General features: G+C 33.4%; 2 protein-coding genes and 2 long non-coding RNA genes across 5 annotated transcripts; 2 read left to right on the top strand and 2 right to left on the bottom strand.

Annotated features, from left to right (window-relative positions):
• The first annotated feature begins 3,632 nt into the window (after positions 1-3,632).
• Positions 3,633-6,101, top strand: LOC144547532 (uncharacterized). Its single transcript, XR_013509095.1, has 3 exons — positions 3,633-4,041; positions 4,525-5,201; positions 5,350-6,101. It is a non-coding gene; the product is annotated as an uncharacterized LOC144547532 (long non-coding RNA).
• Positions 6,102-7,568: 1,467 nt separating this feature from the next.
• Positions 7,569-14,570, top strand: LOC144547433 (V-type proton ATPase subunit a3-like). Of its 2 annotated transcripts, none has more exons than XM_078296087.1 (18): positions 7,569-7,978; positions 8,401-8,445; positions 8,551-8,673; positions 8,937-9,044; positions 9,139-9,249; positions 9,728-9,901; positions 10,063-10,200; positions 10,315-10,422; positions 10,700-10,807; positions 10,901-11,049; positions 11,136-11,289; positions 11,386-11,546; positions 11,925-12,131; positions 12,587-12,770; positions 13,021-13,104; positions 13,176-13,381; positions 13,836-13,895; positions 13,975-14,570. In XM_078296087.1, exons 1-18 carry the CDS (start codon positions 7,838-7,840, stop codon positions 14,177-14,179), a joined length of 2,466 nt encoding a protein of 821 aa, XP_078152213.1. In that variant the 5' UTR covers positions 7,569-7,837; the 3' UTR covers positions 14,180-14,570. The 2 variants fall into 2 exon arrangements, with proteins under 2 accessions (XP_078152213.1, XP_078152212.1); XM_078296086.1 differs by having other exon boundaries at positions 7,604-7,978; positions 11,389-11,546.
• Positions 14,571-15,027: 457 nt separating this feature from the next.
• On the bottom strand, positions 15,028-20,017 carry LOC144547458 (calcium-dependent lipid-binding protein-like). Its single transcript, XM_078296110.1, has 11 exons — positions 19,619-20,017; positions 19,064-19,165; positions 18,900-18,950; positions 18,310-18,430; positions 17,774-17,892; positions 17,158-17,256; positions 16,976-17,056; positions 16,791-16,876; positions 16,334-16,559; positions 15,782-15,949; positions 15,028-15,531 (listed from the first exon to the last, which is right to left on the bottom strand). Exons 1-11 carry the CDS (start codon positions 19,721-19,723, stop codon positions 15,295-15,297), a joined length of 1,395 nt encoding a protein of 464 aa, XP_078152236.1. The 5' UTR covers positions 19,724-20,017; the 3' UTR covers positions 15,028-15,294.
• Positions 20,018-23,009: 2,992 nt separating this feature from the next.
• LOC144547547 (uncharacterized) lies at positions 23,010-24,533 on the bottom strand. The gene is made up of 3 exons (XR_013509097.1): positions 24,271-24,533; positions 23,725-23,879; positions 23,010-23,321 (listed from the first exon to the last, which is right to left on the bottom strand). It is a non-coding gene; the product is annotated as an uncharacterized LOC144547547 (long non-coding RNA).
• Between the last annotated feature and the right edge of the window lie 885 nt (positions 24,534-25,418).

Here is a 25,418-nt window from a genome sequence, read left to right as displayed (position 1 = left end):
CATATTAAATGATATATATTTTTAATATATATTCATAAAAAAATTCTCAAACAAAATAAATTTTCTTAAATGATATAAAAAATAGAAAGAAATAAAAACATGATCAATTAATTATCAATCAATTCAAAAATTCTTTAAATGACATTTAAAAACAAATCATGACCAATTATAAAAGATGATACAATCTGCATGTGGAAAGTATGTGTGGTGAGTGCGTATTTAAATAAATTTAGACTTCTACAAGTAATCAAACATAAAAAAAAGTGCATAGAATCCGAATATTTGATTGAAAGACTGATATTTAGTCTGAAATTCCATCTTTTACTCAAAGTCATTGACGGATCATAACATCTACCTATTTAATATAGGAATGGAGATACTACAGTTGGGCTACGGTGAGTTGCGAAGTAAAGCGACTATTTTACTTCACGCTCATATTTTGCGATTTTAAAGTTCAAAATGTTGATCCGAACCGCTCAACATGATCTCCATATTGAAATGTGCTTGGAGACCAAATTTTACATTTTTTGGAATTTGTTTACTATTTATTAAGCCACTTTGAAAATCACCGATCCAGCGGTCCAGAAATTTTTACTGTTTTTACTGTTCACCCGAATTTTCAAAGTGGCTTAATAAATAGTAAAAAAATTCCAAAAAATATAAAATTTAGTTTCCAAGCATATTTTAATATAGATTAAACATCTAACGGTTTGGATTGGTTATTTGAACTTTGAAAATAAAAATATTGCGTGAAGTAAAAACATGTTTTACTCCGCAACTCACCGTAGCCTTACTTGGAGATACTATATATTATTCGATTAAATTTTTATCAAGTACTTAGATATTTATTGATGACCATCTATTTATCATTTTAAATAATGATAATTATCAAACATAAATTTCAAATATTTAAAATATTTTTAAAAAAATTACATCAATTGAGGATCTATAGTTTTTTACTAGTACTATGCCCGTGCGTTGCAACGGATTACATTATAAGAAACACTAAAAGAAATCTCATACAAAATTACATATTTTCATAAATAAATAGAAAAAATACCAAATAACATTTTAAAATGACATATTAAATAGGAAGATGCTATTTTTATAGCAATAATTAGATTATTGAGAACAAAAAGTTTTTTTATAAATAAAAATTTATCCTTCTTAATATTTTTTTATTTTTGCTTTTAGTTTAATACTGCTATAAATTAAGATATTAAATAGATCAAGTGATTCTTCTTTAAGCAATGTAACATAAATATAATTTTTTAAATATATTTGATAGGATTGCCTCGTTTTTTGTATGATATGTATTTCACCACTAAGATTTATTATCCTTTTTTATTTATTTTATAGTCATGATTATGTATAGGAAGAATCACATATTAAATTTAACATATAGATATGTGAAGTTGTGAACTATGTTTTAGGATACTTATATAAAATATTAGAAAACATTTTATTTAAAAATATATAATACATTCTCAAAAAAAATAATGTGAAAAGATCAACATCAATGTAATGATATAATTTTACATATCAAGACTTAAATTTAAATAAAAAGATATATGGATTTGCATGAACACAACATATTATTTTTCAATATCATATTCATATATTTTCATCATTATACAAATTCCATAAACTCGTTTTTAGTAGATATTATATAGTAAAATGAAAAAATAAGCATGTACAAATTTAATTCATTAATTAATCATATTTATAAATTAATAGTTTGAACTTTTAGAGCATTCTTTTTATGAGTATTGTAAATTTAATTCAACTTTTGTTGGCCTTACCTTTGTACAAAGTTTGAGCCCCTGAACGTTTTTTTGAGAAGAATTTAAAAGGAAAAGGAAACATTACACTCTAAAATCAGAACAAAAAAGGTAACATAAGATATTAAAATAAGCAAAGAATCAAAATTTTGTTTTCATACGCTTCAAGTCAAAATGATTATTATTTCAAATATTTTTATATTTTACATAGCATTATAATCATTCACCTTATTTCAATATTTTACATATCATTATAATCATTCACCTTAAAATGATCCGTTTTATTTATTTAAAACAAAAAAAGACGATTGTTTCCATCAAACGATTAAAATATATGAACTATCAAATTAAAATGAATATATCAACCAAAAAAATTAAAATCTATTACAAACAAATTACTTGTTAATGTTCTTCCGCCCAGTATCTTCCTCTCCTTTCATTGATTCTTCATTAGGTGCATGCTTCTACGATTTTCAATCAATTGATTTCTATTGTAATCGCTATAGATTTATATAGAAACAAAATTGATAATATTTCTAGATTTCTCAAGGCAATAACTATAGAAACATAGAAGAGAAATTATGAATGAAATAAGGAAACATAATTATATCGCTATATTGGAAAGGGAGAAATAAGGAAACATATTATATCGTTAAATTTCAGATTTTATTTAATTTTAATTGTAATGCATTGTGTGGTGGTACATGTGACGAGCAAGTTTCTAGTTAAATTTAGATTTCTGCACATTATTCAGATGCATTTAATCAAAGAAGGCAGATTATGCAATTTGAGGGCTGAGATTAAATTTGAAATTTCAACTTTCAATCGTAGCTGATGGCGGATCGGACACCCAACGTGCTTAATAATGGAATGGAGATATGTTTTGTATGGAATGGAGATATGTTTTGTATGGAATATCAGCATGTTATAATATCCCGTAACTATAAATTTTATATTGGATGATTACTGTTGAATCTTTCAAATTAATAATAGATATAAGGTGTTTGACAAATCATGTATTTATCATTATTTCAATTATGAGCATTAGAATATTACAACCATTCAATACAACATATATAAAACTTTATCAAACGAAAAATTAGAAGTATGTTGTATGACTGAAAGAGAATATGTATTATGCAATATTTTATGTCTTGAAGTTTATATTTTTCATATTATTGTACTGTTTTTTATAAAATCAAAGGTTTAAATAGAGTTTATCAAACACATTTTAGCGGAACGATTAAAAAAAATGGCGTTATGTCCATATTGCACCGCTATAGCATGCAATAGCACTGTAATTTTTATGATCTCAAAACGCTATAATAACGTTATAATGTCATTATAGTGCGCTATTTATAACGCTCTATAAAATAATATAATATTTAATGTAGGGACATCGTCTGATGTTCCCAGAGCTTCGAGATTATAATATAAAATTAACAAAAAGAATTAAATTAAATAACTGACTTTTACTTTTACTCGTTTAAATGATCGGGTCCCAACACGCATGGGAGAGGGGAAAAAAAGGGTTGCGGACCAAATTATGATGTCTATCACAATTTGTTACAGTCTAGCTACCTAAATATCTCTCCTTCTTATTAAGGAGCTTAATGTCTAGATCCTTCAATGATTCTGATTTACTGTTTGTTTCGGATTTTGTTTAGGATTGAATCTGAGTCATTTAAATTGTATCCATTACACGTACCGCTACATGTATTAACACAGGTATTTTGATTCTGCACCGTCGGATTTTCATCAAAAATCGTGCAAATTAATCTACGATGTGTAAATTTTTTCGCTGGAGCACTGCGCCTCTCCCAGCAAATTATCTCTATGCTGTCCCTCGCCGATCCCTTCTTCCAAACAAAAAAAGAGAGAAAACCCTAATCGCCTCAGACACCGCCCTCCCCTCCCTCTCCTCTCTGCCTCTCCCTGCGCACTTGTCCCCCCTAGACAATCCCCCTGCACAAGCCCGTCTACCGATCCAAACCCTAGACCCCGCCGTCCCCTGCCTCTCCTATCTGCCTCTCCCTGCGCCAACAGCCCGCCCCCTCCTCTTCCTGCCACACCCGGTCGAGCGAGTTCACTTCTCCCATTTAATACCGCCCCTAGAGCCTTGGCCGCCATGGGAGATCCATGGCACCTTCTCACAATTTCTTTCCCAATCGGTACCAACTTCTCATGATCTTGATTGATGATACTTTGTGGGAGAGCAAGGGACTGGATTATCTTCCAGCAATCTTCTTCAAAAGAGCAAGTACCGTGGTCACAAATTATTGAACTATGATTAAATATTTGTTAAACTATTTTTAAATATTTGAAATTGAGTGACTGGATTAATTTTTTTGTCCAATAAATTCAATTCATATTGAAAAGGCGATCCACTTGCATCCTTTGCTTCGTCAAAGGTTTGTGTCAATTTTAATTGGCACAAACCCTTCTGATGAGGATTCAAAAATCTGGCCTCATAGGTTTTGACTTGATTCCAGTACCTGCGATTTCGTTTATATCTGTTTCTAATGAAATCTTATATCTACCTTGATATTTTGTATATATGACTTGGCTAAATTGTGAATTATCATCCGGCAAAGTTTGAGTTTGATCCTCACACGTGTATGAATACTGGTAATAGCATTTGTAAATTTGGGCAGTACTATAGTTAGGCATTTATGTTAACTGCACACACACATATTTCATAAACTTTTTCTCTTGTGATTTAATTTCAATATGTGCTTTGTAGTTTTGAGTACCGCCTGAGGGTTGAAGTGGGGCCCGGTGGGATTCTGATGGGAAGTCGTTTTCATTTACTTTTGCTTACCACACCTATTTTTCCATATCTGATATCTAAAGCTTTTGCAAAATGAAATTTTTTTGCTGGTTCTGGTAAATTTTTTCCCTGTGATTATCATTTTTTGTGACTGAAAGAAAATTTCAATAGAATCTGTTGATTATTCCATCTTTTAGACCTAATTCATGCTTAGATCATTAGAGATGCAAAATGTCAAAACATCGTATGTATCCACCAAAGCATAAATATAGAACTTACCCTACTAAGATAAATATAGAATCATGTAAACTCAGTGAAAACACGGATAATATTCTTTCTTAGAATTACCTATCATATCTCAATGTGTATCTCTACAATATGCTCTGAAGAAAAGAAGGGTAAAATTTTGGAGATTTTACAAGAAAATTGTAGAGAGAGACCTTTTCGTGTGGATGCTATCTTGATTTTCGTAAGGGCATAACTGAAATTATAACCTTCTAATTATTTGTTTTTACACTTGTTTTTTTTTTTTCTTTTGGTGAATTAGTGAGGTGAGAGTAGAAGGGCTAGAGACTCTAGATTACCATGACAATTTACAAGAAAGGATTCGTATCACTGAGCAAGATGATGCCATTACTTTTGAGGGAGAGGTAAATATTATTATTTTTATCTTACTGTTGTACCGGGAATTGTTGTACAATTACCAAAAATCCCAAAACAAAAACAAAAAAAAGTGGCTTTATTTTCTTTTCTTTTTTCGAATGACAACTCAAAATTTTAATTTGTGATTAATTGCAGCTAGATAGACTATATCTTGAGGCCCCGCGAAAGATAGCAATCTTAGATCATGAAAAGAACCGAACATTTGTTGTGATCAAAGATGGTCTCCCTGATGCCGGTCTTATTCTCATTCCTATTTATTTTCTTTTTACCTTAATTTCATATTTACTATAACAAAGCCAACTCAAAATTGACACAAACCCTTGAAAATGAAAAGGCACTGAAAAAACATCACTAATGAAAGTATTAATTATTCAAAAATTGAGAGACATGTTTTTCACTTCGTCAACTTCTCCATGAATAATTAATTTCTATTCAGATGGTAATCAGAAAAGTCATTGTTCAATCATTGATATGGTTTTAGTTTTGGTTGGTGAGTGCTGCTGCTGCAGTTGTACTATCCATTCAAATTTGTAATTTTTGTTTGAATTATTTTTATTCTTCTTAATTATGATTGTGCACTTTTAACTTGTATTGAAAAGAAAAAGAAAGCTGCAACTTGTATAACTGGTGAAAGGGTGCTTTATTGGAACTTCCATTTTGTGAAGTGTCTTTTATTTTCCTAAGTTTGTAAGTAAATATTCAATGATCATGTCAAGAAAAAATATTGAAATCGAACAATTGTCATGCTCTATACCAGTACATACTATTGAGGTAGTCATTGTAAATAACTAAAAAGGGGGAGGTCAATCTTTATGTTCAGGTATGATCCTGTTTGATTTGTTTATATTTTCAGTACTTTAATGACCTTTTGTCCCTCTTAATCGATGCAATTTTGTCTCTTTTAATTTGGTAATCTGGTTTATGTTTTTGTATGTTCTTTGAATTGACAAGTTTTAGTAAAAATCTTTGAACAGTATGCTTATTTTTAATAAATTTGATCAGTTGGATTTTTTTAGTGTGATACTGGAGTAGAATGAAAAATGTAAATTTGATATACATTACATACTTCATTTTTCACTGATTGGGCTTCAATTACATTTTATTAGAGCTGGAATTTGTGGTTTGTATTACGCTATAACAACAACATAACATGGCAAGTACTTTAAATTAATAGTTTTGTTCGTACCATTTTGCATCAGTTCGTACTGGTACACAAAATTATTATTTACTACATAAATTTAATGTATGCATTTGTATAATTGATCTTGTGTAATTTTTTCTTTTGTATGAGATTGTTTGTTCGCTTATATTATGTCCCGTCGCAACGCACGGGCACGATACTAGTCTGACTTTAAACGGCTTGTGTCACATAACACACCTAGGAGCGGATCCAGGATTTCTGTCAAGGTAAGGCACTAATCGGATTCAAATTATTTAATCGGGTTCAAACCCATCAACTAATCGGGTTCAAATCCATTAACTAATCGAGTATGCTAACTGATTTCTTCTCGCAAGAGATAGAAATGGAAGATCGCTGGATGAGCGCTTCTTTAGAACTGAGTAGATGCTTTAATCAATCCAATCCAATTTTAAATCACCTTAGGCTAAACAAAATAGGAGTTAATTTCTAAGCTGTTTTTATTTTGCCAGTTTAATCTCTTTTCTGTTGCAGTAAAATAGTGGCAAACAGAAAACTGGTATACTGTCGCCCAATTACCTTTTTTTTTTTTGTTTGCTCTCTGGCTCCAGAGACGCAAGGGTCTTTGTTTTTTTTTTTTTTTTTTGGTTTTGCTCACCTCTGCTAGCAGCCAATGAGAATTAAGTGACTTTTTTTTATTTTGTTGCAAGTGAGTCAATCAAAGCCTCAAAGCAGCGGAGCAGCATTTTATTTATTGGGCCAGCGAATCAATCAAAGATTCAAAGTAGTATTTTATTTAATCGGAATTAGGCAGCGGAGCAGTCACATCGAAGTCTGTTATTTATCTTTTAATTCAATCAAGCGGAGCGGGCCTTGTTATAATTTTGTCTGGGTCAGGGTTAGACACTGTATCTGAGCCAGGATTAGACACAAGAGTAAAAACGTACTGGACCTAAAATTTTTTTCAAATCCAAAGGCAGACAATTACCCTGGACCTATGTGAATCCGCTAGTGAACACACCGCGGCATGTCCATCTTTACTATCTATTGAATTTCTACGTCCAAAATTAACATTCTAAATATAATTTAAATTAAATGATAGCATCAACAAACATGTCAGCCTTTGTATTATAATATAATTTTACGTATAATATCCGTAAATATTATTGCTTTAGCTCAATTTTGGACCTCTTCCGATTGTAAATAATCAGAGAATCTTCACTGATTTCATCCACATAATAAGATACACGAGATTTCATCGATCGTGCAATTGTTTGACAATTTCAGAGGATCCCTCTCCATAACTCTTGGTCACCGCCTCATCATCATCTCTCCGCATCCCTCAACTTCTTCAGACCTCGAAGGAGAGAGAAGCCTTCACACGGGATCGATCGGTCGATTCGATCCATCTTGCAAATTAACCCTTCTTTAATCTTAGGGACCAACTGAAGGGAAAACCTAGAGGCGCATTAATTTGGGATCGAGATGAGGGGAGAAGGATGCTGTCCGACCATGGATCTGCTGCGATCGGAGGAGATGCAGCTGGTTCAGATCATTATTCCCATCGAGTCTTCTCATTTGACACTCTCCTATCTCGGCGACCTCGGTCTTCTCCAGTTCAAAGATGTAATGTTTAATTACCTTTCTAATACCTAGTTATTCAGTCCTTAAAACTGAATTTTCTTCTAAATGATGGAATGAATTAGAAACGTCGAGGAAGTTTATGTTGATCAGTTATTTAGGATTGTTGCAAATCGGTCCCGATCCATTCAAACCAGTTGACCTTCAATCTTTTGCTGTCTGCATTTGCTTACCCTATAAGTTGGAAAAAAAATTATTCAAATTGCAACATTCGGTGTGCAAATATGGACACTGGTACAAACGCGGGTGGCTTTATTTAGAGATTTCTTTGATTGTCTTTTTGATAAAGGAGACAGAAATTATGCTTATTGATCAGTTCTTGTGAGTGGAAGTTGGTTTGACTTGAATTTTACCTACAAGCGAACTCCAAAGCATTGCAAGGTCATCTAACTTATAGTTTCTTGCAGCTTAATGCCGATAAGAGCCCCTTCCAGCGTACATATGCGACACAGGTGACTACTCTTCTAAAAAAATTTGATTCATCTTACCTTTTTTTTATAACTGATTGTAGCATGGAGATATTTTAAATACATACTCATAATTTTCATTAATTATAGATCAAAAGGTGTGGTGAAATGGCTCGGAAGTTGAGGTACTTGAAAGAACAAATGGGGAAGGCTGGCATTGTGCCTTCTTCTTTGCCCCAAGCACCTCCTAAACTTGACCTTGATGACCTGGAGGTTTGTTGCTGTGCTAAATTTAAATCTATTGACGAACAATTCATTTTTTCATTTCAATGCATTTAAATCAATCCTCTTGGTTTTAGAACCCTCTCCAGCGGTAATTCTTTCTGTCAGAAACAATGAGTTTTTTCTCTTGTTGAAATCACTTTGCTCTTTGCTCTTTATGAATCTGTAAATACTCATCATTAAGTTTCAATTTACATGCACACCCCTGCACATTATGTATGGCAAATTTATATGAAGTAGTGTATGAATTATAGATAACACTAGGAGAAATGGAGGCAGAGCTGATTGAGGTGAATGCTAACAGTGAGAAGCTGCAACGCACTTACAATGAGCTTTTGGAATATGACCTTGTTCTCCAAAAGGTTTGTATATACATTTTTCATTATAAAAACACTACAGATTAATACCTGCATAATATATCTGTTTCGCTCTTTCTTTTCCTTCTTTTTTATTCAGGCTGGTGAATTTTTTCACACAGCACAAAGGAGTGCAGTGGTTCAGCATAGGGAAACAGAAGGTCAACAGTCTGCCGAGGCCTCTCTTGAAAGCCCTCTCTTACATGAGCAGGTTCTTGGCATTTTTATCTCCATGTACACTACACATACATGTACAATCAAGACTTGATGTAAACTTAAATTTAGGTTTATTTTGAAGCTAGACCAAACATTTACAGGCATCCAACTGTTGAAACAATTGAAATGTATAAATAACTAAATTAGCCCTGATATGTCATCTTTTGACTTGAATGAGTGTATACATACTCGGAACCTAACATAAATTATTTTCTGTCCTATTTGATTATGAATTTAGCGAAAAGGAAAAGGGCTTATGAGTATTAGAGATAGTCCACTTCTTTATCATATATTAATGTAAAGGTTTGTGATACTTGCAAACATCGAAAAATGGTTGGTAGCTGGTTGCACACATGAAAACATATATATATGGTCTTATCTGTGAGAATTATGAAAAGTCGAATGTATTGTAAAGAGCTCTGTATCTCTGATTTCTATTTTCTGATATCATTGTTTTCTGTTGGTTAATATAGGAAATGTCGACAGATCCATCCAAGCAAGTGAAGGTTGGTTTTGTTAGTGGGCTTGTGCCAAAGGAGAAAGCCATGGGATTTGAGAGGATATTGTTTCGTGCCACTCGGGGTAACATGTTTTTGAGGCAAGAGCCTGTTGATACTCCTGTCACTGATCCTGTTTCTGGAGAAAAGGTTATTTGCATTTATCACTGTATATACAATTTTACATTTCAATGATTTCATCACTGTATATTTTCTGAATGCAAAGTTATGGTTTTTTTGTTCTTGATTCTATTTCTGTGTCGAGAAGAGTAACTTGACACTATTTTTGCTGTTTTTATGTTGTGATGTAGGTTGCAAAAAATGTGTTTGTGGTATTTTTCTCTGGAGAAAGGGCAAAAGCCAAGATATTAAAGATATGTGAGGCCTTTGGTGCAAACCGGTATCATTTCCCTGAAGAATTTAGCAAACAGTTGCAGGCACTTGAGGAGGTAACCATAAAACTAATGAGTGACAACAAAAACAAATACAAGACTTTAGATTGATACCATTTGTCTATAACAAGTAACCTGGTTGGGGCTAAGGATCTATTAATATTAATTCAGGTATCAACAAAGACAAAAGAGCTGAAGACCACAATAGATCTTGGTCTTCTTCATCGTGACAACATTCTCAAAAATATCGCCTCTCAGTATGAGCAGTGGAGTTACCTGGTATGTCAGACACTTGATTCTTCTATACAACAGAATACATAACCCTTTATTGTGCTTATTGGATGGTTGACTTATTTGTACAATGCAGTACTTTGATAGCCTTTGGCATCATATGTTATTTTCTATATGCAGTATATAAATATCCATGCATGCTTTAGCAGTAGAAATTATACTAGGTGGTTCTCTAGGCCAATCCAGATCTAACTGTTAACTGATATCACAGGGGCGCACAAGTGTTTACTTAATAATAATAATTTACAACCTAAAAATTTTCTAGGTGAGGAAGGAAAAATCAGTTTACCACACATTAAACATGCTGAGCCTCGATGTGACAAAGAAATGTTTGGTTGCTGAGGGATGGAGCCCAGTTTTTGCAACTAAGAAGGTACTACAATTAGAAGATCTTTATGTTTTTCACTCAAAGTCAATTGATTTACAATTTTAATATAAAGTGGTTGACGTTAATTTGTGTATTTAGATCAAAGACGCTTTGCACCGGGCTACAGTTGACAGTAACTCACAAGTCTGCTCGATTTTCCAAGTTCTTCAAACAAAAGAGTTGCCACCTACCTACTACCAGACAAACAAGTTTACCAGTGCTTTTCAAGAAATCGTAGATGCATACGGGTTTGCAATTTCATCTATCTACATGTTAAATAATTATGAAGTTCTAGCTTGTCGGTAATCACACAGATATATTGTGGCAAATGCAGTGTTGCCAAGTACCAAGAGGCGAATCCTGGCCTTTTCACTATTGTGACATTTCCATTCCTATTTGCGGTCATGTTTGGGGATTGGGGCCATGGTATTTGCTTGCTTCTATGCACAAGCATCCTCATTATTCGTGAAAAGAAGTATTCTTCTCAGGTCATCTTAAAGTCTTTATATTTTTTACATTAATAAGCTTGGAAATGTTTAATTTATCATTGCACCCTCCAAACTTACAAAATATGGAATTAACAGAAGCTTGGAGATATCATGGAGATGATGTTTGGGGGACGTTATTTAATAATGATGATGGCTATATTTTCAATCTATACGGGTTTAATCTACAATGAGTTCTTCTCGGTTCCCTTTGAACTCTTTGGGAAGTCTGCCTATGCTTGTCGTGATCCATCCTGCAGGTATGCATGCACCTTTTCTTCCATTTCTGCATGTATGCCCTTGGAAAGTCCCTTCTCATTGAAGAGGCAATTTCATGTATGCCCATGAAAAATGCTGAAAAAAAATAATGTCTGCCCCTTTATAAATGATAATACCAAGACACCCCACTATTTAATCCTCACAGGTGATGAGCCGAAGAAGGCAAATTTTGGCATTTTAAATGAATTAAGATGGAAGCATTTGTAATATCATCCATTTTTCAGGGGCATATATGTTGTTTTGTAGTGCTCTGCATTGCCCTTTTGATGTTCTGTAGCTGCATACATGAAATTATTCTTGGACATCTCTTTAGAAATGCACTTATAAACTAAGAGGGTTGTATGAAACTGATATTGCAGTGATACAACAACAGCGGGTATGATAAAAGTGAGGCCGGCATATCCATTTGGTGTGGACCCGGTATGGTATGGAAGTCGGAGCGAATTGCCCTTTTTGAACTCTTTAAAAATGAAAATGTCTATCCTGATTGGTGTTTCTCAAATGAACCTTGGCATTTTTCTTAGTTACTTCAATGCTAAATTCTTCCGCAACAGCATCAATGTTTGGTAACTCATCCTCTCTCTGGCCCCCCCTCTTCTCTTTCACTAATACACACATACAAATAATCCAGGCTTAGAGATGTACCTGTGAGAACCCAATTTATGTTCTAATTGTGAATTGTCTTTATCTAAACTTTATAATGAGACTTTCTTATCTAGCTCTGTGTTCATTTATCTTTGAGAAATTGCAACATATTATCCATAATTTAGGGAGGAGAACTCTACATGTACTTAAATAAACGTGGTATTTTTTTTTTTTTTTCAATAATACTAGAATTGCAGTTTTCTTGATAAAGTTGGGTTTCTGTTGGAAATTTCTTTGCCTTCCTTTTTCTTATTCAGTTGGTGTACTGAGCACTTGTTCACACTGAAATAAACAATGTACATGAAGCAAATGTTTTCATTGGTATCTTCTTTGACAAATGATATCATAACATTCTTTTATGTTCCATGTTATTCAGGTTCCAGTTTGTTCCCCAGTTGATATTCTTGAACAGTCTATTTGGTTATTTATCGCTCTTAATCATAATTAAGTGGTGCACTGGGTCGAAGGCAGACCTATACCACGTCATGATCTACATGTTCCTCAGTCCCACTGACGAGCTTGGTGAGAACCAGCTTTTCCCTGCCCAAAAAATGGTTCAGGTTTGTCTTCACTAATCTTTTGCATATAACCTTTTGAACATAGCGTCTTTTATTATTTTGGTACTTTTGAAGACCACAAATTACCCACAATTAATGATTTGATTGATTAACCTCAAAACTAAAAATAACTCTAAAAAATAGAAGCATACAATCCTCCGTAAAATGAGAAAAAAAGCGTAGAGGGTGTATGGGTAAGCTATGAAATAGTGTACACGAGTAACATTCCTTTTGTGTCATTTGTCAATGATAGCTTGTTCTACTTCTATTGGCTTTTGTCTCGGTGCCATGGATGCTTCTTCCCAAACCATTTCTCCTAAAGAGACAACATGAGCAGGTATGACCTTAATCATGCGTGCTCTATATGATGTGTTTGATGGGTCTGTAGCTAACTAGTATTGATTACAGAGGCATCAAGGCCACCAGTATACCCCACTGGAGAACACTGATGAGTCTGTTGAGATAGAGCACGTCGGCCATGGAAATAACTCTCATGACCATGATGAAGAGTTCGAATTTGGTGAAGTATTTGTACACCAGCTCATCCATACCATTGAGTTTGTTCTTGGTGCGGTTTCAAATACTGCTTCTTACCTTCGTCTCTGGGCCCTAAGGTACTTATTATCTTTCTAGGGGTTTATCACTGAGGATTCAACACTCACAATGTTTTGCTCATCTGCAAAAGGGCACACCATAATTTTGCACAACTGGTAAATGGCAGTCACACAATTGCACACAATGTTTTTATCTTAGCAAGTACAGAATTGAAACCGATCATAACTCTTTGATTGATTCAAGAAGAAAGATGGCTTATTAGAAGAAAGGCCCAATTTTTCAAGTTTTGACTGGATATGCCTTTTTTTTGTTAGTTAAACCTAAAGATTTAAAGGCAGTGTTTACGAACATGCAGTTGAAGGCATTCTTTGCAAAGTAGAAAAGCTGGCTGTCAGTTAAAACTATGAAAATATTGCAAAATTTAAATTACAAATTGATAAATACTATCATATAGCATCACTTTCCTTTCTCTCATAATGAAAAAATTTCTTCTTGTGATTTTGCTTAATACAGTCTTGCTCATTCGGAGCTCTCGACTGTCTTCTATGAGAAAGTGCTTCTTCTTGCTTGGGGGTAAGTTTTCACTTTGTTTTATATAAATAGCCATGAGCATTGTTAATTAAGTTTTGATTGATTGTTTTATTTTGGTCAGATTCAACAATGTAATAATCCTACTAGTGGGCATAATAGTTTTCGTTTTCGCGACCATTGGTGTCTTGCTGGTGATGGAAACCTTAAGTGCTTTCTTGCATGCAATGAGGCTTCACTGGGTTGAATTCCAGAATAAATTTTATGAGGGTGATGGTTACAAATTTGCCCCCTTCTCTTTTGCAATAATCTCAGAGGAGGAAGAGTAGGCCAAGAGTGAAAATAATTTCAGATAAGAAGTCAATTGTATGAGCTTTTGGCATTCAGAGAGGCTTTTATGAACTCTTTGAATAATTTATTCGTTGATTTCCTTTGTTTGTACTATTTAGGGCACTTATTCCCTTTTATCCAGAGAGAAGGCAATTCACGCCTTTACTGTGTGTTTTTGTGCTACCCCATTGTATTTATTTTGTATATTTTGATAGCATTTTGGGGGATCATGGCATATCTGCCCCGGATGATCAGAACGGTCTCTGAGACTGGTAAAATAATTATTTGAGAAATAAATGTATTAAATGGATATTCTCTTATCTTCTAGGTCTCTTTTTGAAACATGGATTTTGTAAGTTGTACTGAATAAAGAGAATATTATGTTTTTTATATCTTTTGTACTTGTGTGAAAAAACAAATTGATTTGCTGTTTTGATTTTTAATGCTGGTTCTGAGCTCAAGTATACTGTAGAACAAATCGGTTTAAAACCATTATGCGTAGAATATGCCAACTTGAAGGTACTCCCTATCATCTAAGGCGGGATAGTGATTCAGCTCATCTAATTAAAACCAAACAAGTCGGATTATGCTTTGAGCTTTTGGAGCAGATTTTTTATTTGATTTTGATAAGACAAATCACGTGCAAACTATGGCACAGTGGTGCTATAAAAGGCAGCAGATGCGGAGTCTCTTCTTTGATACTCCCTGGGCCATTGCTTAATAAAAATTCAGCTATTCAATTGCAATTGAGGTGTGATGCTTGAGTGAAAATTAAAACGAATGAATAACCTCATCTATAAGGGAATAAGCTGGCTGAGAACGTGAATTTCCTGGAAATTAAATCATAGATTGCATCAACAGGAAAATCACATTATAATTTTCCTTGCATATATCTAGCTCTTACATAAACATTTTCCAGCATTACCAAAATTTCTACTCATCCGATTGTATGCTTACAACAAAAAAAGAGCTACTATAATGGTTGATGGATAGAGCATGTACTGTTCTCCTCAGAGGTATAAGAAGAGAAGCTGAAGTTAACACCTATTAGTGGAATCTTATTAGATATTCTGACCCGAGTTTCTATTGCTATGTTTCCTTATACTATAAAAAGTCAGCTATGCCTCCTCGAACTGCTAAACTGGTTTGTAACAGTTCGCCCCATAAATTTACTGGCCCTGCTTATACTGGAGCCAACAGCTCCTAATCCAGACCCTATCCCTGACCCCACAAGAGAGGCAGCGCCGCCTAGCGCACCCGAATCTTTCAGTTTCTGCCTCAGCTCTATTTCCCTCTTCTCTTGTTCCAATGCTGCTATTTGTTCTTCCCTTGTGAAGGTATGATACAGGGCCTGAAATTTTTTAACAAGTATTTAAAACCATTACAAGAAATAGATGATAAACTTGAAGAACAAGAGGGTTTATTTTAATACCACACAGTCCAACAGATTGTCTTTTACGTTAGTCAGGGATTCCATTTAGTACATTTTAGGGGAGCTATTTAACCAAATTTTACTATTTTGTGACCATTTAACTTATATGACATGGGGGGAAAATGAGATTTTCACTAAGAAAATAAAGAAAGAAAGGAAAAGATGAGACCTTGATTGTAAGTGTGCCTCTGTCCTTCTTATCTTTGACTTTCAAGGTATCAAGAGAAGATAAAAGATTGAGATTGAATTCAGTAAGTGCTTCAGGTTGCAAACTTTTTAAAGGTAAAGCCACTACCCCAAGCTTCTTGTCTTGTTTCAGTTTGTCTTCGTCATATACCTGTTAATTCCAAATTCCCAATTAAAAAGATTACTAGTACATAAATCGTATATATCGGATCCCTAAAAAGCTTGCTTTAATACTGACTGACCAGATCAGACCAAAGGCATTCTTTCTTTCTTTATTATTATTATTTTTCTTCTGTATAATTTGATGATATGTAACTAATCTGCCTTGAACCCAAATAAACTGTAACTCAAATCTGAACTGACAAAAACCATCACCCACTCAATAAGACAAGCAACTGGATCATCCATGAAGAAAATGCCCCATTACCTGAAGCTGTCAAATGCAATGACCAGAACCCGTAATAATTGAGAGACCAACTCGAGCTACTAAAAAAATTGCAAATATGGTTTAAAGAATGACAAGAAGTACTTGTACCTCTAAGTATAGGGATTGAGTCTCTCTATCTTCAGCAAGCAGGTTAAAGGTTTCATTCCATTCAGGGTTGAGATTATCATCAATAACCCTAGTTTTAACCTTCAAGATTGGTCTAATGTAGACTATAACATATGGATCGGATTTACCAATCACCTCCTTGTTTTTCAGTGCCTTTGCTCTGACCACTGTCACCATCAGCTTCCCTTCAGGTTTAAGCTCCAAGTCACTTAAAAAATAAAGAGGTTAGCAAAACAGAAATAAAAAATAAAAGAAAATTGTAAGCATCTAATATTATACTGTCATTACTGTATCCCCACCAGCTACTTTATACTGAACATGCCGGTTAATTGACAGTCAGTAAGATAATATCCTGTATAAGTGGCATCACATTAAACATTTACTAAGCATAGTAAACAAGAAAGAAAAATTAACCAAAAGAGAGAATGTGATAACATGCCTTATGTCAACATTAACGCCGCCAAGTGGAACAACTATTCTGTGGGGCCACAATAGCATATCCGAGATAATTGAATTTACAGTGTCCTAACATAAATTACAAATGGAAATCACAATTTGTTTGAAAATGATACTTGAAAAATAAAAAGTAAGGTAAGCAAATAAAAGAACTAAAAGTGAGCCTACATCAATCATATCAGATAAACCTGGAACAGCTGTAAGGCTTCCTCCAACAGCCTTTAGTGTGTAATCAATTCTCGGCTTTGGCTATAAAACCATAAAAGGAAGAAAATTATTGTCCATACAAAATTATGTGCCTACTTTTTTTTATTACTTACTACTGAAGGACAAAAGAGGGATGTACATACATCAGCCAGAAGAGCTACAACAACAGCTGAGATGCAAGGCATCTCCTCACACAATTGGAATATGACTCGAACTACTGTAAACACCTGGAGATCCTTCAGCTAATTTAATTAAAAAGTAATATCTATCAATCATATCACACAATCAAAAGAACCCTGTGATTTTGAAAATAGTTTATTGCAGGTAAAAATGAGATAATTGCCACAAGAAAATAAATAATTGAAGAAAGCTCCAAATTTATTCAATTAGTGCAAAGAGCCCAGTGTTGGTCAAATTACAAAAAAGAGCCCAACAGCTAAATAGTGTATGACACTCATATCCTGTGTGAATAAAATAGTTAAAAATGATGCAATGACAAAGTGATCACAAGCTGTACTGTTCGAATAAAGATGATGAAATGTAAGATATAGTTATCACGCATAAAATCTGAGTTATAATGTACTACAAAAGGTTGTAACTTGTAACGACTAACTGACAATAATGACCTTTTCTGATTTTCTTCAACAACATAGGTTTTGTTTTGTAGAAGCTGTAAGACCATGCACATTATTTGAAACTTATCCAAAAAAAATGTATAAATAACAACTAACGCCAATACAAAAGGCAACAACAAAAAACCTGAATAGGAAGAGAAGCAACACGTGCATCCACTCCAAGTATAATGCTGGGGTCACCACCCCATCTGAAGTCTAGGTCCATTGTTACCTGACCTTCCTTTTGCTTCTGTATTCGTATCCCTTTCACCACATAGTTTATAACAAACAAATAACAATTAAAAAATTGGAGAAAATATAAGAAAGTGTAACAAAACATTTTGAAGTGCCACAGCCATCCCCCATCCCATTCACCCCAACTGCATTATTTCTAAACAGATCATTGCTGTTAGTTCATACTAAACTACTCATTTATTGTTCATTGCTTTATTATGACTAATTCTTTTAATGTTGCCTCTAACAACAAGATATAAGGCATCCGTTGATATGACTTGTTTCCTTTTTCCAAAAGTGAAATTCACAAAAGCAAGAGAATAAGCAATAAAATGGCAACTAACAATTTCTCCTCCCACAACATGAGCAAGCATGTGGTGGGGTGGGTACCCAAAGGAAATATAAAAGAAAGAAATAGAAAAATAACTATTTAAAAAATAAATGAACCTTCAATCTTTGGTGACACCTGTCCTAGAGAGAGTTTGCTAAACTTGAGGGAGGCAATGCCTGGAGGCTTGTAATCATCAAGTAGAGGTTCAACTGATTCTCTTATAACCATTGTTGCGGCCTGCATAAGTTTTTGAAAGACCCAATTAAAAAAACTCCTGTTCTTTTTTATTTTTGCTTTGGTTTTTGTTTCTGTTTTGTCTATTTATTTATTTATTTAAAAACAACACCCAGCAGTCATATTAGTATGGCAAAATGGAACTTCGGCTCTAGCTCCAGTATTAATTCCAGATTTCAAAATGACCCTTTTCTTTAAAAGAGTTATATGAATTTATATGGAAATAAATTATTATTTATAAATATTTATATATCTTGTTATGAAGAGATTTTATGAATCATTTTTAGGAATCTGACGACAATATGTTCATCTTTAGCTTGAATTAACCTTGATTCTATTTGATTCTTTTCTACAAATAAATACAGTGGATATAACTTGTAGAGGTTGGATGCACATCTGAAAGCCTGCATCATAACACATGTATTGCCTATCATACTTATTTATGCAAGGACGTAAAATCGAGATGACTAACCTCAGCAACAAAAGGCCAGAGCTTGCTTAGCTGCTTATTAAGCCATTTCACCTACATAAAGATCAGGGTTGGCACAGGCTTAATAAAAATAACGGTCATAATAGATATAGTGTTGTTCATTTTCATTAGAATAATAAAATAAATATATCACTATAGGTACATACACTTTCAAATTCAGGGAAAGATATCCATTGAGGGAAATTATCTCCACACAGTTTCTTCAAATCATCTCTACTGAGAGATGCCAAAAGCTTTATATCTGCGGCCTATTAAACCAGGAAAACGAAATAGATTTCATTGATGTGTTATAGATACTACCTATAGATTATCTCATACCCTCAAGAGAGATCCTGTAGTATTATCTATTTGGTATTGTGTGTTACAATTCTCTCGAAATGATTCCTCCATGTTATATGATGTTATGGAAAGTGTAAATAGAAGTTGGAAAAAAAAAATCCTCGGGGTTAAGGTATAAAATTGGACAAGTGGAACCCCGCGTTTTACACCCACACGCCAAATGGATTATGTAAAATTTTAATTAACTATAACATTTTCATATCAACTCCTCATACGTTCAATGCATAGATCCAATTTGCAACACAGGAAATACACGCAATTGAACTATTACTGATGAATGACTATCTCCTTCTGTCAATCAAACAAATAATCAACAAAACGAAATTTGAAAGACATAAACCAAATTGCTCGAGAATACAAACCTTAGCCACCCGTTTTCTGCTCCTAAGCGCCATCATTCGGCTCCATCCATAAACAAATGCAATTCCCAAAGAAATTCCTATAACTAGTCCCGAAACGAACCCCATTTCACTTTACGAAATGATCAATTTCTCTAATCAAATTACGCGATGAGCCCGTAGTTGCATTTAACCCTAGAGTCGGTTAGGTTTGGGGGAGAAATTGTAAACGAGAGAGAGAAAGAGGGAGAGAGAGGCGAGGGACGGTTTTCAGGAGTCAGGACAGAAGAGCAACTGGCGGGATCGAAGGGGAAGAATTAAAACACATAATAACTGTATTCATAAGTTTACTTCTCTTTACGGGTTTCGACGTGGATAACTTTGGTTGGTTACAAGGCAGACTAAGACTTTCCGTGGTTAAGAGAATATTAGTAGAAACTTGTAGGTGCTGATAGTGTTTGAGGACAAGAAACGGCAGACCGTTTGGATTCTGAAGATATGTTATCTGTCTTTCTATGTACGTCCTGCGTGGCCAATGAATGACGTGTAAATGTTTAAGAATTTCCATCAGTGTATTAGATAGACTGTATTCAATGTCGAATTACACGTGTGTTTTTTCTGAATTAATAAATAAATGATATAAAAGTTACTTTAGGATATAAAGGTTACTTTAGTGTATAAACGGATACAGATAATTCACCCCGTATTTACTTCGTATCCGGAGATTATTCGAATTTGGATTAAACAAATACAAATAATTGTGGATACGGATACATATATTTTTTGTATATGGTGAAATAATGACGGATACAGAATACAAATAATTTTATTAAGGTGAATATCCATATCTGTATCCGCAATTATATATCCGGATTTGAAATTGCTCTCAACTGGCTCCAACTTTACTACTCCAGATAGAAGTTGTTATATAATTATCCCATATTCATTTCAGTCTTGGTTGTGAGATAAAAATGATAGAGCATCTCCAATCCAGCAATTGAAATTAATTGCTAAAAAACGATTATGAAAATTTTAGAAATTAATATGCCGCATTGGTGCAATTAAATTAAATTTCTTTCTATGTCCATATCAGCGCATCTTTCTTTTTTATTGGAGAGAGAGCATCAAGAAATATTTTGAGCCAATCAATTAGACAGCATGTCATTAAACAAACGTCTTCTTATAAAGCAAATTTGTTAATTTAGCAATTGTAATACATCCCAGCAATTATATTACCAATTAACACATCAGATTAGCAATCTTAAGAGAATTACTGTTGTAAATGCTCTAATACATTCTGGTTTCCAATTTAATCCCTTTTTCATTGGTAATGGTGCTACAATAGCACTATTTTATTTCCTTTTCACCCTCATTTCTTCACTCTACATTATTTTTCATTCAAGATTTTAGCCAGTGAATACAGTATGCTTTTAGTATCATTAAATTGGTTTTAGCCATTGTTTCAAGGCAACGACAAGACACTATTTTGTATCTTAAAGTGTATAACTCAATTATCCGACAATTATTCATTCCGTATCTATATTCGAATCCGTATTTGTAGATTATTCACTCTGTATCTATATCCGTTTAAGGCGGATTTGGTTTTAAATTTTGATATTCATTTACTATCCATATCCGTTCATTGAAAGATGGATACGGATATGGTATTAGCATTATCCGCTCCATTTACACCCCTATGTGCAGTTGTGCACTATAATTTGTAAATAAATATATAGCATATTATTTAATATTTTATAGAAAGCAGTTTTTTTATTCAAATAATGTTGGATTTGCTAAGATTATAAAAAACACAATATGTTTTAACTTATATATAATCAGATGAATAATTGCATGCCCGACACAATTTAAAAGCAGCCATGAAAGATTTTTAGTGGATGCCAATATATTAAATATAAAATTAATACATCAAAAAGTGAACTATAAAAAATTTCATCACAATTAAAAAGTTTTGTTGAATGTTTATATAACAAATTTGTGTGTACAAGATTAGATTGATTGTGTGGCTTTTACAAATTGATCAGTTTGAACAAAAAAAAAAAGCCAATTCAGTATATTTAAGGTGGATTTTTTACCATTACATATTTTCTTAGCTACAAATAAATCAACAATTAATGTAACGTAGAAGAATAATAATATAAATTTTCTTGTATGCAATGAAATTTTCTCAATGATAAAATATACAATTAATGAAGTGATATTTTTATCTCTTAATTAGATTTCAGCAATTGTGTAAGTTTGCAAATACAATAATATAGTAAATTAGAAAGTAACACGTAAAGGTCATTAAATACAAATCATCAAGGCAGAGTGATTAAAGCACATGCCATTCCAAAGAATTATAGAAAATCCAATTGTATAGTCCATGCAAATTTGTGAGCGGTTGCTTTTCTAAAATGAACCGACTGGATTAATCTGATTTAGAAATAGCCAAATAGGGGGTCCTCCTTTTATTAATCTGGCCCATTTATTTTAATAAACGATCTGATATGAAACAGTAGGATTCTATTTTTATTTTTTTTCTTCAAAAAGTTGGTGATATCAATCCGCGTATGTACTATGCACCGGAGTCCGGAGATGATTCAATTAGTCAATTAGTTGTATGTTATTCTGAACAATTTGATTTTTCTGTAACCAGTAGTGCCCAGTGAAAAAACATAATAAATTTAACGTGGTCACTTCAACAACAATATTTTTACCCTTCTTACGTAAATTCACGTGGCATGCAAGGTGAGGCTAGCTGGCTAGGTATTGCCTAATAGCTTGGTTTCGGGCTTACGGCTAGAATTGTTGAGCCACGTGAAGAATGAAGATCGGAGAGAAACCTTAACAAATAATTAGTTATTATATGAATAGTTCGGATTTGGTTGGATGTAAGGGCGGATCTAAAGCTTAATTAAAAGTAGCTAAGTCACCTCTATAATTTCAAAATTTTAATTCTATGTTCTGGAACTTGACGACGAATGTGTCTATATCTTCTCTCTTTACTAAGTTTTAAACTTAGGATTTTGGCTAAATGTGAGAGAAGGTGGCTAATATATATTATACTATACAATGATGCTAGTCTTGTATGTTTAGTGAATTCAATATATTAGTGGTATTTTACAACTAAGCTTATATTATGCTTACTTCTCATTTATCTTGTAAATGTCAGATGTCGGTTGATACAACTAATGACTACTCACATACCATAACAGTTTTGTAGAAATTCATGAAAAAATCTATGAATTATACATTTTTTTTCTTGAAATGGACTAATTTTCCATTTATACCAGTAACATGTATGTACTGGTACAGAGGTTCTGTGATGACCTATAGATGCATGAAATTCATAAAACATGAGAAAATGAAAAGTAATTGCGTCATTGCTTGTTGTTAACTATAGATAAAATTTAACACAATTAAAAAAAAAACTTTATTACTAAACTTATTAAAAATATTTACACATATTTTGAATCCTTCATCACAATAACATAGAACTAGACAACCCTCAAAATATTCAAATATGCACAAGCTCACACTTAATTAGAATTAACTTTCTTTATATCATCTATCTGAATATAATAATAAGACATAAACTCTATTTTTCCAGTGAGGATCTATATTTACAAAACACTCATCAAAATCTCATGCAAAATTCCTGCATTAAATCTTCTTCATGATCCAGCTAACAAAAGTATCGTCTTCTCAATGACCTTGCGTAAAATTCCTACATAAAATAAGAATTGAGAGAGTCATCACAATTTGAACACCTCTCTCTTCTCAAAGGCTAAAGTTGAAAGAAAATAATATAAAGAGCTAGAACTCCCAATAATAGTTAACAACCATATCATAGCATAGCCAACACTCAACAGCACCTCCATAATATTTTCTTGACATTTTGTTTCTTGATTTTAAGGTCCTGTGTGTGCATTTATGCTCAATAATCAAAAGTGGGGCTCATAACTGCAATGGAATGTTTCGAGTAATCGAACAATCCAGTAAAAGATACAAAAATATTTGTGTGCACATTCACAAGGACAAATGGTCCACAGTTCAGTTAGTTGATTACTCAATTGCACAAAATCCTGATTGTAGTTCTCAATTTCTATACACAAGAAATAGTCACATACCAAATAAGTCTTCTTTCTGAGGCTAACCTCAAGAAGAGATCATCGGCAGGGGATGTAACCTCGAGCAATTAGTGTAGTGGTTGTTGATCCGTATCAATACCTGGTGTTGGTGTTTGTGTTCCATATACCGTGAGAGGAAGAAGTTGAGGATGTACCTGGTATATTTTCATACTACCAGTAGCACTTGCTGCTGATCGAAATGCGATTGAATCCAAATTCAAATTCTATCAAGTTTATATCTTAAACATCGTACTTTCTCATGGGATCTTGTTGTAGGTTGAATTATCTTAAACACTCAAGATTGCTGATTGTCAAGCAACGTGTGAAAATTGAGTACTTTAAGTCCTCTCAAGGTATGTTATAGGCCTATAAATTACAATATAGTTTTCATATTTTAGCTCAAAATGCAGATTCGAACTATTAATAATCTATAGTGTTAGTATCACATAGCAATGTAAGCAACTGGTTCTTAAACAAATATATATGAAGGGGTTGATGTAAAAAATTGGTTCTTAAATAAAAAAAAAAAAAAAAATGAAGACTAACCTTGAGAAGAGATCGCCTGCGGGTCGATTTGTAGATGGTGAAGTGGTTGCAAAGCCAGATCTATGATGCTGGTATTTGCGTTCGATACACCGTGACAGGAGGAAGTGGAAGATGTAATGAGAACGAACAGACGGCTCAATCTGAAGGGAGAGAGCGCGACAGAGAGCATGCCAAGAAGTGCGCAAGAGAGAGAGTAGGCGAAATTGAGAGAGAGAAGACGAAGCAGTGCGCAAGGGAAAGGAATGAAGAGTCGGAGGGGAGGAGATGAGATGAGTTTCAGTGGGTTTAATTACTCAATCGGGTTTACAATTGATAAATCAAATCCGTTAGAGAAGTGCTCCGTTAATGAAAATTGGTCCGATGGCCATCAGAACTACTTCCCTCCCTGTTCTGACAATACATACTAATTATCGAGTTGAAATACTTTACTCAAAGTCGAGCTGATAAACTAATTGAAATGACAAATAATTATCTATATTAGATTCATTTGTTAATTTTATAATTTTTAAACTAAATGTAAGAAAATATCGAAATAAAAAATTGCCAAATGATCTATCTCTACTACAAAATGGAAAATTGTTGCAAATGACCTAATATTTCAAGAGAGGTATTAATGTATTATAATAATAAAGTTAAATAATTTATAATAGTTTCGTCATCATATTGTTTTGAATCCAATTTGATTATGTGAGACTTAACGGTTGCCTCCACTGTGAAAATTTAAGGAAACTGATAACAGTATCCGCACTGTATTCGCAGGGGACCATCAAAAATTAAATATGAAAAAATAACTTTTTGTGGGGATTACAAAAACTCCACAATTCGAATTTTTTTCTAAAGTATTAATATCTATGAACAAAAGTATTTATACCTATGTACGGAAATATTTATAGCTATGAGGTGAACAATTATTTATTGTGTGGGTACTGTAGTGCGAAGATAATAGTACCTGCATCACTGTACCCGCACAATACCCGCAGGGGGACCACTGAAAATTAAATGTAGAAAGATAACTTCCTGCAGGGACTGCAAAATCTCCACAATTTTAATTTCTTTTTCCATATTATTAATATTTATGTAATATTTTCTTTCAAATGAGATCCATAATGACGTACATTCAGACTCGTTGTCACGCAAGTATTTATACC

Source organism: Carex rostrata, chromosome 31 (assembly GCF_964058835.1).
Source record: "Carex rostrata chromosome 31, lpCarRost1.2, whole genome shotgun sequence".
Lineage (NCBI taxonomy): Eukaryota > Viridiplantae > Streptophyta > Magnoliopsida > Poales > Cyperaceae > Carex > Carex rostrata.
This window is presented reverse-complemented; position numbering and strand designations above follow the sequence as displayed.